The sequence below is a fragment of the Mobula hypostoma genome, chromosome 4, assembly GCF_963921235.1.
Source record: "Mobula hypostoma chromosome 4, sMobHyp1.1, whole genome shotgun sequence".
NCBI classification, from domain to species: domain Eukaryota; kingdom Metazoa; phylum Chordata; class Chondrichthyes; order Myliobatiformes; family Myliobatidae; genus Mobula; species Mobula hypostoma.
In genome coordinates, this window is record NC_086100.1 from 44,623,954 (window position 1) to 44,639,180 (window position 15,227).

Here is a 15,227-nt window from a genome sequence, read left to right on the forward strand (position 1 = left end):
TTCCTCAATTAACAGCACTTCGAAACATTGATGAATCTGCTGACACTTTTAATATAGGAAACAAATGAATCAGAATTAGGTTTAATATCACCTGCATATATTGTGAAATTAGTTGTCTTTGCAGCAGCATATATTATGCAGTACATAATATTAGAAAAAACTGAATGATAGGAAGTATATAAATTAAATAATTAAATTAAATATGTAGTGTAAAAATAGAAACAAAAACGTAATGACATAGTGTTCATGGTTTCAATGTGCATTTAGAAATTGGATGGCAGAAGGGAAGAAGCTGTTTGTGAATCAATGAGTGTGTGCCTTCGAGCTTCTGTACCTCCTCTCTGATAGTAGCAATGAGAACAAGACATGATCTGGGTGATGGCGATCCTTAATGATGTGTGCCAAATTTTTGAGGCATCGCTCCTTGAAGATGTCCTGGATACCACGGTGGCTAGTGCCCATGATGGAGCTGACTGATTTTACAACTCTCTGCAGGATACTTAGATCTTGTGTAGCACCCCCCTCCCCGCCCCCGCAATACCAGATGGTGATGCAACCAGTTAGACTGCTTCCATAGCGCAAGTGTAGAAATTTTCGAGTGTCTGGTGACATACAAAATCTCCACAAACTCCTAATGAGATATAGCAGATGTTGTGCCTTCTTTGTAGATACATCAACGTGTTGGATCCAGGTTGGATCCTCGGAGTAATTGACACCCAGAAACTTGAAATTGCTCACTCTCTCCATTTCTGATCCCTCTGAAGACTGGTGTGTGTTCCCTCATCTTGCCCTTCCTGAAGTCCACAATCAGTTCTTTAATCTTACAGATGTTGAGTGCAAGATTGTCACTGCAGCACCACTAAACTAGATGGTATATCTCACCCCTGTATGCCCCCTCAACACCATCTAAAATTCTGCTAAAAACTGTTGTATCATCAGCAAATTTATAGATGGCATTTCAGCTGTGCCTAGCCACACAGTCATGGGTGTGGAGAGAGTAAAGCAGTGGCCTAAACACACATCTCCGAGGAGCACCAGTGTTCATTGTCAGCGAGGTGGAAGTGTTATTTCTGATCTGCACAGACTATGGTCTTCCAATTAGGAAGTCGTGGTTCCAAGGTACAGAGGCTTAGGTTCTGGAGCTTTTCGATCAGGACTGTAAGAATGATTGTGTTAAACACCGAGCATAGTCAGTAAACGGCATCCGGATATAGATAGTTGTACTGTCCAGGTGACCCAAAGTCACTTAAAGAGCCAATGAGATCGCATCCTCCATAGACTGATTGTGGCAATAGGCAAGTTGCAGTGGGTCCAGCTCCTTGCTGAGACAGGAGTTAGTTCTAGCTATTACCAGCTTCTCAAAGCACTTCGTCACCGTAGAGTGAATGCTTAGAGACTTGCTGTCTGGTCTTTCACTACGAAGCTTTTCAAAATACTTTGTAAACAAGAAACATTTTATTTGTGCTGTTTTGATAGGGAGGTGTTAATCTGCATATCGTCATCAGGGAATCCCATAGTGATTACTGTTCTTCTCCATTGATTTTGTTTTACCTTATTCTAACTCAATGCGCTCATGTACTCACACTATGTAATGATTTGATCTGCATCAATAGAATACAAGACAGGCTTTTCACTGTATCTTGGTACATGTGACAATATCAGTACATATATTCTGTGAGTGCACCCTCTGCAATTTGTAGTCAGATTGAAAAATCTCCATTGAGGCATGTAGTCTAAACTAAAAACTGTAAACTTGCAATAGCTGAATAAATGTAAAATTATGTATAGAAACAGAAATATTGTGAAAGAAGACAGTGGTTAAAAGAACATGAAAAGAGACTGAAATAGACAAATAAAACTCAACTTTTGAATGCACCTTCAGTAATAATTAATATCCATATGAACAAAACTCCATAACTGAAAAATTAAAGCTGGCAGGACTTTTACTTCATGACAACATTGAATCATAATGGATTTAATTTGGCTTTTTACCTCACTGATCAACAGAAAAAGATTCTTTCATGTCAAAGTGAAAACAGATCTCTACAAAATGATCATTAATTACAAATATAAAACACAAAATAATTGTTTGCATAAGTATTCACCTCCTTTAATATGACACACCAAATCATCACTGGTGTAGCCAATTGGTTTTAGAAGTCACACAATTAGTTAAATGGAGATCACCTGTGTGCAGTGAAAGTGTTTCAATTGATTGTGGTAAAAATACACCAGTATCTGGAAAGTCCAACTGCTGGTGAGTCAGTATCCTGGCAAAAACTACACCATGAAGACAAAAGAACACTCCAGGCAACTCCATGAAAAGGTTATTGAAAAGCACAAGTCAGGAGATGGATGCAAGAAAGTTTCCAAGACTCTGAATACCCCTTGGAGTCCAGTTAAGTCAATCATCAAGGAATGGAAAGAATATGGCACAGCTGTAAATCTGCCTAGAGCACACTGTCCACAAAAACTGACTGACGGTGCAAGAAGGGGATGAGTGAGGGAGGCCACCAAGAGACCTATGACAACTCTGGAGGAGTTACGAGCTTCAGTGGCTGGGATGGGAGAGAAAGCACATACAACTGTTTCCCAGCTGCTTCACCAGTTGCAGCTTTATGGGAGACTGGCAAAAAGTAAGCCACTGTTGGAAAAAAAAACTGACATGAAATTTCAGCTGGAGTTTGCCAGAGGCATGTGGGAGACTCTGAAGTCAGCTGGAAGAAGGTTCTGTGGTCTGATGAAACCAAAATTGAGTTTGTTTTCTTGACGCCACTGTGTCAGGGTGATGATTTCTTCTCTGTAGGCTGCCTTGTTATTATTTGACATCAGGACAATCAATGTAGTATTGTCAGTAAACTTAATTAGCAGATTGGAGCTGTGGGTGGTAACACTGTCATGGGTATACAGGGGGCTTATGACACAGCCCTGAGGGGCTTCTGTGTTGAGCATCAGAGGGGCAAAAGTGAGGGAGCCCACTCTTACCACCTGCCGGCAATCTGACAGGAAGCCCAGTTTCCAGCTGCACAAGGCAGGGTGAAAGCTGAGATCTCTGAGCTTCTTATAAAGTCTGGAGAGAATTATGGTGTTGAATGCCGAACTGTAGTCCAAGAACAGCATTCTCACATAAGCATATTTTTTCTCCAGATGTGTAAGGACGGTGTGTTGAGCTGTGGTTATTGCGTCATCTATTGATCAGTTGTGTCGGTAGGCGAATTGTAGGGGGTCCAGTGTGGGTGGTAGCATGCAGATGTAGTCCTTGACCAGTGTCTCAAAGCACTTGATTATTATTATTGAGGTGAGTGCGAAAGGGCACCAGTTATTCAGACGTGTTACCTTGGTCATTTTTCGTACAGGGACAATGGTGGATAATTTTGAAGCAGGAGGGCACGCTACACTGGGAGAGGGAGAGATTAAAAATGTCTGTAAACACACCTGCTAGTTGTTCCACGCACATTCTGAATACCCACCCTGAGATACCGTCCGGTCCCGCAGCCTTGCGACTGTCCACTTGTTGGAATCACCTGTGTAGTTCAGCCTCAGAGATGACCATGGCGCAGGTCACTTCAGCGGCTCTCCTCAGGGGCTCAGTGTTGGCGACATCAATCATAAAAGATCAAGCATAAAAAAGATTTAACTCATCTGGGGAAGAGGCAGCAATGTTGGCAGCAACACTGCACTTAGCTTTGAAGTCTGCAATGGTGTACAGACCTTGTCATAAGCTACATGTGTTTTTGGTGGAGAGTTGTGTCTGGATCTTGTCCCTGTATTGTCGTTTTGCTGCCTTAATGACTTTACGAAGATTTGTTTTCCAGCAAGACAGTGACCCCAAGCATAAAGCCAAAGCTACACAGGAATGGCTTAAAAACAACAAAGTTAATGTCCTGGAATGGCCAAGTCAGAGTCCAGAGCTCAATCCAATTGAGTATTTATGGCTGGACTTGGAAAAAGGCTGTTCACTCATGATTCCCATGCAATCTGACAGAGCTCGAGCAATTTTGTAAGGAAGAATGGGGAAAATTTGCAGTGTCCAGATGTGCAAATCTGGTAGAGACCTATCCACACAGACTCAAGGCTGTTATTGATGCTAAAGGTGCACCTACTAAATACTGACTTGAAAGGGATGAGTAATTATGCAATGAATTATTTTGTGTAACAATTGTAGTAAATTTAAACCAATTTATTTATTTCTTTTTCACTTTGACACCTAAGTCTTTTTTGTTGATCAGTGTAAAAAAAAAGCTAAATTAAATCCACTGTAATTAAGTTCCCCAGTGGGTGAAATCATGGGGGGGAGGGGGGAGGGGGGAGGGGGGGGCAGCCCACATTCCAGCGTCAACATAGAATGTCCGCCATGCTTGGCAGAACAACACCTAACACAACAAAACAGAATATATCACGCAACAAAGCAACAACAAAACAAGCCCGTACCTCCCTCCCATCCATCCATTCACATACAGTCCTTTAACATGAGGAGCCATCCTTGGCCTCCAGCTGCCAGCATACTCATGCCTTTGCAGACATTTCACCTTTGACTTCCCCAGCGGACTTGCAGAGGTTTTCAGACTCAGGGTTCCAGCCATCAGGCCTCGACCTCTGGACTTCTGATCAAACTTCATGCTTCACTTGGGACTTCCAATTGAACTTTGGACTTCGATCTTCATTATCAACCCAGGACTCACTGATGATGAATCAGGACCCAAACTCTAGGCCTTGATGCTGGATCCTCCAGTGGTGGGACCCGAACACTGGGCCTTGAACTCTGGACATGCTGAATCATGTATCTTGGAGGGTGGGGGGTTCATCATTGCTTGTGCCTGCTGCATGCATATACCAAGAGGGTGCAATATTGCTCGTTGTGCTGTTTTTCAGATATGAAGCCAAGCTGCAATCTCCTTTCTCAGGTGAACATAAGAGATGATACTAGAGTATTTTGAAAACGAAGGGGGATATATTCTCTGTATGTTGACCAATACTTATCCCTTTATTAACATCAGTTGTTTGTGTGAACTAGCTAAGAAAAAGTTGGTCACAGTGTTTCTTTCTAAAGTAATTGTTGGCTGGAAACATTTTGGAACATCTCAGTTTTGCAAAATAAGCTATATGTAATGCAAGTCTTCCTTTTTTTTCTGTTTAGTAAATAAGTGGGGCACTTGCCCTGCATATATCATGGATATGTCTGAATGTCTCTGTATCAGTGTAGTAAAATTGTGTTGGAGCTGGACAATACAGAAAGCAACTGCCTGAATAATATGCTTAACTGGTGACACAATTTAATCATTAATATTAATCTCTGATTGAAGAATACATCTCACGGTTCTCAGAACACATTATCAATGATGTAACCTGTGGTCATCGTGTGCTTCCAGTCTTTTAACATCGGACATCCTCACCCAGGCGACCCAGCCGTGGTAGATCAAACCACAGCTTGTGCTGCAGATCCCCACGGACCTGCTGTCTTCATTCACAGCCATCTTGACGCTTTCTCTGCTGCCTCTGTGATGTTTCCTCCTTGTACCAATGATACCCACTGCGCTAAGGGCTCTGTGAAGACCAGGGAAGCCCTGGCAGTTCACTTCAAGGAGGATGCTCTTCCATCCCTGCCTCCGACAGACGCTGACCAGTTCTTTGTACCTGGTAAGCTTCTTCTCGTAGGCCTCCTCCAGACACTCCTTCAATGGCATTGTCAGTTTCAGAGGATTATACACTTTGCTGCCTCTGAGACCAGGAGGAATTCTAGTCTCAAGTGGTCTTGATGAAATGCTGTGGGAATGTAATTGCTTCTCCAGGTCAGTCAGGAGTTGCCAGTCGTGAGCGGGTGCCAGAATCCCTGTGGGTGGCTTTACCCTTGATTCTGGCTGCTCTCCTGCTCTCACAAAGGTAATAATTTGATTGCAGAGTTCAGCTCATTTGCTGTTACTGATTTCTAAGATTGCTTACACGAGGACCTTCAATATTTGGCCATGTCTCCAGCCAAGAGCTTTCGGGCAGCAGCTCAGGATGTGTTCCAATGTTCCTCTTTTGGAACATAACAGACAGTCTGGGGCATCATCTTTCCCCCAGCTATGCAGGCTGAATGGACTGGGCAAGATGTCATACACTGCCTAGACTGCTTTGATTCGGTACAGCTCTGTTCACCAGAGATCAGTCCACGTCACTCTCCTTTCCACGGCTTGCTCCCATCTGGTCCAAGCTCCCTGCTGTTTCATGCCCACCGCTTTGGAGGATCTCTCTTTATCCACAGCTGCCCTTACTTTCTCTGGAATGAGCTTGCATTTCTCCCTCCCCTTGGCCATGTCATACCTGGGGGCTGAGAAGCTTCCCAGTCCAGCTCTTCTAGGACATTGTGGCACAGTCGAGATTCAGCCTGCTGCACGGCCTCTTCTTCTCTTCACTTCCTCCTCGAATTCACAATGACCCCTGCTGTTGCATCACCTCTCTAGCTCTTGTCACCTTGACCTGTTTCTGAAAGTATTTCAAAGGCACCCACAGCTTGGTGTTTTTCTGTGGAGGGTGATACTGCTGAGAGTCCTGGGAAATCATAGCCACCTTTGGAGAAAGTTGCTGACCTTTCTCTTCCAGGTTCTGGACAGTGAAAATTGGAACTTTGTATACCAGCAATGGCCAAAGAATCCTTGGTAGGATGCCGTGCTGGTATATCCACACCTTGAACTTGACAGGTAGTCTTGATCAGTCAACTACTTTCAACCAACCCTCCAGTTCATGTCACATGTAGTATTTACAAGGTATTCTTCCTGTCTCTCTTCATCTGTGATAAAGCTGGCACAAGTGACAAATGAAAACAATGGCAGCTCGGGATTTCTCAAAGAACTGGACACTCTGTCCCGCATGGTTCTTCTGTCACAAATTGCCAGAGAGCCAAAACGCATTCTGCTTTGAAAGCTTCATGGAGAACAAATGCTCATAGTATTATGATTGAAATGCTTCTTATTGTTGTGGAAGCCCAACAATGTGACGGAACTGTACAATCATCCCGAATTGCAAAAACTGCTCCAGTGGAAAATGTCTGGATAATTTGGCTGATCACAACTGTACAAACTGTTAATTTTTGATGTTACTCTAAGTGGGGAATTGGTGAAACATTTTCTGAAATCTAGTCTGAAAGGAGCATCAAAATTCAAAAATAGGAGTAATAATGGCCTGAACAGCATTGATTGCACCGTCCACAGTGCATACATTGGCTGGAAAAGACACAGTTCAGATATTGCTTCCAAGTTGATCATTGGTTGCCAAACCAGTGTTTATCTTATAGCCTAAAAGGATGATAAAACTAAATGATTGCATAGTAGACTAGGCTAAAATAAATTTGACAAGGATACTCAAAATCATGATGTTTTAATTGAATAGTTAAAGATGGTAAAAATTCAACAAATATCTTGAATATCACTTTTATTTCATTATTATAGTTGCTTCAAATACTACTTCTGTAAGTTTCTAAGGGGAAAAAAATAAAGTAATACTGATTGCAAGTGTTGCAGATAAAAAGCCTTTTCTACATTGTTAATCATATTGAATATTTGTCTTTCACTAACACAAAAATATGATACTGGAATAATCCAAAATAGTGCCCTACAATGCTATCTTCTTTGCAAAATTAAGTTATCCGTTAGTTTGTGATAAATGTGGTTATCTTTTAATCTGTGCAAGTAAAGGAAATTTTAATAGGAAGTCTTTCAGCCAGAGCACACAGAATTACTGTTTTTTTTCAGTCCACCGTTGTGAAGTTAAATCCAGTAGTATTTGTGTTGTCTTTTTTTTTTGGATTTGATGCAGGGGGAGATGCATTACATAATGACTGGCACACAGAAAATGATTAGGATTAAGTGGATGATATGGATTAATAATAGGATTAATTTGATATGTACAGTTTTAAAACAGCTCAATGATAAATGCTTTTGTTGTTTTCTTTCTCCAACAGGGAGGGAAGATCTGCATTAGTCACCTCATTTTGCATATTTAAGTATATGGCTGTCTACAGCATGATCCAGTACCTTGGGGTTTTGTGTCTGTACTGGGTATGAGTAATTATTTCAAAATTGTTTCTATTGGAAAGAAATGAGAAACTTTTCACTATTAATTTCACTCAGCCAGTTATTCATCTAATTTTGTGGATTCAAAAGGCCTTGGTTAAAATTCATAGTTCCTTTTGAATTGTACATCAGATATATTCAGATTTGAAAGAACTGAATTAAGGAATAACAAATTGCTTATTCTGATAATTAACAAATGAGTTATTATAGCTTTTATTGTGAATGCTTGTAGATAAATAGAAAGGTAAACACTTGTCAGTAAATGGAAATGTAAACCAAGAAATCTGAATGCACTTAAAATAATTTCAGTGACTTTGATTTCAATTAACTTCTGCAGTATATTATTTCTAAGAGAAGTCTTATTTATTAAAATGCATACAGATTTTATATATTTTCAATTTCAAAGAGTTTATTTTGATTTATATTTCCTTTATTTTTCTCTTTATGCCTTTGGGAACGTTGACTCCTGCTATGTTGATGGTGTCAGTGTGTTTAATTGCCCCTTTTTCACATGTACCTCCATTGTTTAAATCTTAACAGGTTAGTTAATCAAAGCAAGGTCCACTCCTGACTGATCCTGGGAATGATGTGTATATCTGTATTGAATAATCAGGCTGACTGGATATTGATTATTGGAACATGGAACATGGAACAGCACGGCACTGTACAGGCCCATTGTTGTGCCAACCTTTTTAACCCACTTCAAGTTCAATCCAACTCTTCCTTCCCACAAAACCCTCCATTTTCTTCATCTGTATGCCCACCTAAGAGTCTCTTAAAAGTTCCTAATGTATCTGCCACTATCACCACCTTTGGCAGTGCATTCCACGCACCTACCACTCAAAAAGCATACTTCTGACATCTCCCCTATACTTTCCTCCAATCACATTCAATTTATACCCTCTCCTATTAGCCACTTCTGCCCTCTGATTAAGACGCCGACTATCCACTCTATCAATGCCTCTTAGCACCTTATGCACCTCTCAGCCTCCTATGCTCCAAAGAGAGAAGCCCAAGCTCACTCAAACGTTCCTCATAAGATGTACTCTCTAATCCAGGCAGAATCCCACTAAATCTCCTCCGCAACCTCTGTATAGCTTCTACATCTTTCTAATAATAAGGCAAACAGAACTGAGCAAATATTCCATCTGTGGTCTAATCAGAGTTTTGTAGAGCTGCAGCATTACCTTGTGGCTCTTGAACTCAATCCCCCGACTAATAAAGGCCAACATTCCATACGCCTCTTAACCACCCCATCAACTTTAAGGAATCTATAGACATGGACTGCAAGATCCCTCGGTTCCTAGAGGCTAAAGGCAAGACTGACTTTTCCTCTTGAAACGAGAATAGTGTGATTGGCCACTCAGCTAGAGTTAATTAACTGAGCATATCTCCAGATCAAACCACAAATCTTCCAAATCTTCAGAATTTGTGATCATTTAGATCCTCGGTGAGCCTGGATTGATCCTTTGCAATGCCAAAACCCTATCCAACTCATAAAAGCTTCAAGCAAACTGACATATTATTCTGTCAACTAAATGAAGCTAATAACATACCAGTTTAGTGTAATATAGAATGTGTAATTTATAATAGCTTTACTACTGTCTTGTCTAGCAATATTCGCCCTAACACTCAACTGACAACTACATTTTCAACTGCATTGTTTGCAGGCTCCAGTCTGGCATTTGCTGACTTTGTAAGTTAATATAAGTGCTGGCAACACACTGTGTATGTACATTAAACTTTTTCTTTCATTTCAGGAAGCAAATACCTTTGGGAACTATCAGTTTTTGTTTGAAGATTTGGGGATTACGACAATAATTGGTGTCACAAGTCGGTACTCTTGCTTCAATCTTACTCATATTCCTACTTACATAAATCAGTAGCACCTGGACAATGACAAAATTAACAGTGGACCTCCTGAAGGCTGCAAGTGAAGTGTGATTTTTTTTTATGGCTGTATGTATATTAACACTTATCATCATGAATAAGAAATGAAAGATGAAGACTACTTCCACTTTCCATTTGAGTCCTGATGAAGGGTACCAACCAAACTCATCTACTGTCCATTCCTCTCCTTAGATGCTGCCAGACCTGCTGAGTTCTTCCAGTATTTTGTGTTATGCTTGGTGAAGACATAAATACTTAAAAATTTGTTAGCAGTACAACTTTTGTTAGGATTTCTACCAAAAGACCTGAGGGAGTAAAAAGGTCTGGCAAATGGAGTATAAATTATGAACATGAAATTATCCACTTTGGTAATAAAAATGAAAAGGAAGCATTTTATCAGCTCTCTAAGATACAGAGGAGTTTGAATAGTCTGATGCATGATTTGCAGAAGGCTGGTATATAGGTACAGCAAAAAATTAGGAATGTTATGATTGTCAGAGGAATTGTATGCAAAATTAGAGAGATTATGCTTCAATTAGATTCTTATTCATAATGAATAATAAGTATTCATTTATATACAGCCATAAAATGTCTCGCTTCACTTGCAGACTTCAGGACACACACCGATAAAACTTTATTTTGAATGCCGAATGCTTATGCTTTTAATAAGAGACCTGGAATAAGTGAGTTGTCTTACAAGGGAACGATGGGGAGCTGGACTTGTATTAGAAGAGTGACAAGTAGCATTGAAAATATAACATCCTGAGGGGTCTTAACAGGGAGCAATTGGAGCAGATGTTACCTTTTGTGGGAGAATTAGAACTAGAAATCACTGTTCTTGAGATCTTGGAACTTTCATCCTCAGAGTCTGGATAATTTCAAGGCAGAAGTACGTAGATTCTTGATAAGCATGGAGATGAAAGGTCATGCTGGGTAGAAAAAAAACATAGATTTAAGGTTACAAACTGATTAGACATGACCCTACTAATGGCAATGCAGGCTCAGGGATCTTCTGCTGTGAATTTGAATACTATTTTCAATTATAATCCAGTTTCTTTGAGACTCATCATAGAGAAGGCTTGCTCACAAATGAATGTGCTGCCAAGTGGTACACTAGTTTCACAGCTGCATCTTTCTGGCAGCTTAAAAAAAATGGTTTCAGAATCAAGGAACTGTTGCATTTGAACAGATATCCTTTCTAACACGTTTCAGAAAATTGCAGACTAATAAGTTAAAGGAGAATCTCACATTTACTGCATATGGGTCGGCAAACAGTGAGTCAGCAAATAACCTCAAACTTTCAGAGATACAAAAACTGAAGATTGCTTTTCAATTGAATAATGAAACCCCTAAACCCCAACAAACCACCTCTACCCCAATACCCCCACTCCCACCACCATCTCTACACCTGCTACCACCACTACCAACACTGCCACTCCCATCACCACCTCTACCCCCACCCCCACCACTGCCACCGCCATCACCATAGCCCCCACCAACAGCACTCACACTCCTATTGCCATCTCCATAACCACCAGCTCTACCAACCCCGCCCTCACCCCATTTACAAATCAGGCCCATGGCACTACTATGCTACAAAAGAACCTGCCAATAAATATCACTAAGGGAAATGACTGTGTTGCAGCTGTGTATGGAACAGTTGCAATTTTTCTGAAATGACGTGATGGCTGATGAGGTTAGAAGTGCATTTTTAATCACTGCAGAAAGTAATTCCTAAGACTATGAAATAAGAACCTAATGGAGTCCGCAGGCCTTTCTTCCACTATCAAACAGTATTGATTTCCAGCAAAACATCACAAACATCTATTCTCTGTGATAAAGTACACCACCTACATGAGCATCAACTTCTTCTGAAGCTATGAAGACCACAAGCTGTCATGAAATTGACAGTGGAAATCACAGTACTTATTAGATATTCTAAACAAATCTTTCCTGAACAATACAACACAACCTGTTCCACTTAATTATGCAAGGATTGCTTCCTATCTATGATAATTCCATTGCACAGTTATCATTAGCAGTGCATCGCATGTTGGAGATCTTACCAGTACTCTTAGCTGATTCTAGTGCTCCATTCTGATGCTTCCTTTAACATACAGTGTCTTTGTTCACGTGTTACCTTGAAACTTACTTGGTTTTGTTTTAAACTGCTAGTCCAGCATCACCTGTGTCTGAGTGAATCAGATAAACAGTGGTTTAAAGGATTTTGCTTCTTAATCTCTGCTAAAAACATCTCTCCTGTGTTCAATTTCTCCTTTCTACAGCATTCCTTTCTTCCTCCTAAACATTCGGCACCCCCTGGAAGTCTAAATCCATGCTCTCCTCTACGGTCCAGCTAGAATTTAATCCCAGTCTACACCTATGATAAGCGACTGACAAAGGATCCAGAGTACATTTCACTGAGTTTGCAGATCCCTCATGACCCCACATCATAAGCTTAAAAGCATGCAGTCATCAACAGATATTTCCACAAGAACGAGACAAGTTCCCCTGATGCTCCTCGAAGAGATCAGCCTCAGGCCCTCGTCAAATATGAAAGAAACAACAGATGCTGGCAACACCTGTGAAAGAAAAATCATGAAGATTTCAGATTGTTGTCCCTTTGCCAGAAATCACTTCATTCTAAAAAGACAGCATGGGTTTCAAAACTCAAATTTGAAGTGTCTATTTGGCTGTTTAAAAATACTGGAAAATGGGAGTTCATCCAGTGCTCAAAGTAGCAGGTGCAAAGGGTTAATAGAGCATGAGGAAACACAAAGGGACAAATTCCATCTTTGGAGGATTTAGAGATTCCCCATTTCTACTGTGACCATATACGGTAGCTTTGAGCAGTACATTACCCTATAGGCAGGGCTTCTACTCGGAACTCCAGTGACCCAGGTGCAATATACTAACCTCAGGTGCTGCCTGAGTGGCATTTAAACATTCTTGCTATAATGGCATAGGATTTCACTTGGGTCTCCAGTTTCAATACACATCCAAGGATATATTGACTGGTGGGTTTGCTGGAAATGGCTGCACCACACACCCCCCTCCCCATGTAATTGGGTAGCAGAAGAATCAGGGTGAGGTTGATGACATATGAGGAAGAGGATATTATAGGGAATAAATGGACAGTGAGACGGGTGGGAATTCTGGGAGACTTGGCACAGAATCATTCAGCCGAATGGCCTAAGAGAATATGGCAAAGTTGCAAAGCATGGCATACCAACTCAATTTTTATTGTATTTCAGTGAGCCTTAATCATGTATATCCAAAGCTGGACCCACATCAGCCACCCAGTCAGCTTATTTCACCACCTTTGCTGCTGTCTGTTATTCTGAATGTCATTTTCAGCCTTGCTGTACATGTGTTTGGATTCATGATGGTTCAACAACAGTCTTGGTACTCACCCACAGATATTTACAGGTAAGACCATAAGGTATAGGAGCAGAATTAGGCCTTTGGCCATTCAGTCTGTTCCATTATTTCAACATGGCTGATCCAATTTTACTCTCAGCCTAAAATCTCCTGCCTTCTTTCCATATACCTTCATGCCCTGACCAGTCAAGAATCTATCAAGCTCTGCCTTAAATATACATAAAGACTTGGCCTCCACAATTGCCTGTGGCAAAGAATTCCACACATTCACCACACCCTGGCTAAAGAAATTCCTCCTCATCTCCATTCTAAAGGATGCTCCTCCTATTCTGAGGCTGTTCCCTCTGATCTTAGACTCTCTTACCACAGGAAACATCCTCTCCACATTCACTCTATCAAGGCCATTCACCATACAATAGGTTTCAATGAGATCACCCCTCGTTTTTCTGAATACAAGTGAATACAGGCCCCAGGCCATCAGAGGCTCTTCATAGAACAAGCCACTTAATCCTGGAATCATTTTCATGAACATCCTCTGAACCCTTTTCTCATCTACCTTATTCCGGTTACTGCGAGCATTCAGATACAACACCTTCAGTCCTGTATTAATCCTTCTTGATTTTGCTGCACCATGCTCAACATTTTGATTCCTAACTTTGTCTGCGGTGAACATTTTCCTCCACAACCTCTCCACTAACTGTTCAGGCACTCTGGTTCCTATCCCCCACAACTCTAATTTAAACCCCACTGTGGAGCATTAACTAACATTCCCACTAGGATATTAGTCCCCTTGTGGTTCAAGTGCAAACCATCCCTTCTGTACAGGCCCCACCCTCCCTGAAAGAGAGCCCAATGATCTAAAAATCTTATGCTCTTCCTCCTACACCAACTCCTTGGCCATGTATTAAACTATATAATCTAATTAGTTCTGGCCTCACTAACACGTAGTACAGGTAGCAATCCTGGGGTCACCACCCCGGAGGTCCTGCCCTTTAACTTTGCATCTAACTTCCTGAACTCCCTCTGCAGAACCTCATCACTCATCTTGCCCATGTCATTGGTAACTAAAAGGACCATGACTTCTGGCTGTTCACCCGTCCAGTTAAGAATGCTGAGGACTCAATCCAAGATATCCTGGACCCTGGCACCTGGGAGGCAACATGCCATCTGGGAATCTCGTTTTCGCCCACAGAACCTCCTGTCGATTTCCCCTAACTAAGGAATCCCCTAACACTACCGCCTGCCTCCTCTTCCCCCTTCCCTTCTGAGTCACAGAGGCAGACAGTGCCAGAGACCTGACCACTGTGACTTTCCTCTGTTAGGTCATTACCCCCCCCGCCGGACAGTATTCAAAGTGTTGTTGAGGGGGGTGTCCACGGGGATACTCTGTAGTGGCTCCTTAACCCCTTTCACCTTCCTGACTGTTACAGAGTTTCCTGTGTACTTCACCAAGGGTGTATCTACCTCTCTATATGTCCTATCCATCACCCCCTCAACCTCTCAAATGATTCGGAGTTCATCCAGTTCCAGCTCCGGCTCTGTAATGCAGTTTGTTAGAGCTGCAGTTGGATGCACTTCTCGCAGTTGTAGTGGTCAGGGATACTGGAGGTCTCTCTGCCTTCCCACATCCTGCAAGAGGAGCATTTCGCTATTCTGCCTGTCATCTCTACCTAGCTGAGCAGATATGAAGACGAGAAGGAAAAAACTTGAACTTTGCTTTTCTTTCCTTTGCTCTCTGAATGAAGCCTCGAAGAGCTAAAGCCTTATGATCACCACCCTGACTATGTCCACTCTGAAGATGACCGATGCAGCGATGGCCATTGCGTTTGCCCCTGCCTTCTTTTAATTTGCTCTTACGAATCAATCCCAAACACTGCTTGGCCACTGGTCAAAGTTTTACTGCAC

General features: G+C 41.6%; 1 protein-coding gene across 1 annotated transcript in view; it reads left to right on the top strand.

Annotated features, from left to right (window-relative positions):
* The window catches only part of atp13a3 (ATPase 13A3), an 83,995-nt gene that overhangs the window by 61,972 nt on the left and 6,796 nt on the right, over positions 1 to 15,227 (top strand). Inside the window, exons 24-26 of the mRNA XM_063047284.1 lie at positions 7,940 to 8,036; positions 9,812 to 9,884; positions 13,196 to 13,370. Of these exons, the coding sequence (XP_062903354.1) occupies positions 7,940 to 8,036; positions 9,812 to 9,884; positions 13,196 to 13,370 (345 nt within the window). The remainder of the gene's footprint in view (positions 1 to 7,939; positions 8,037 to 9,811; positions 9,885 to 13,195; positions 13,371 to 15,227) is intronic.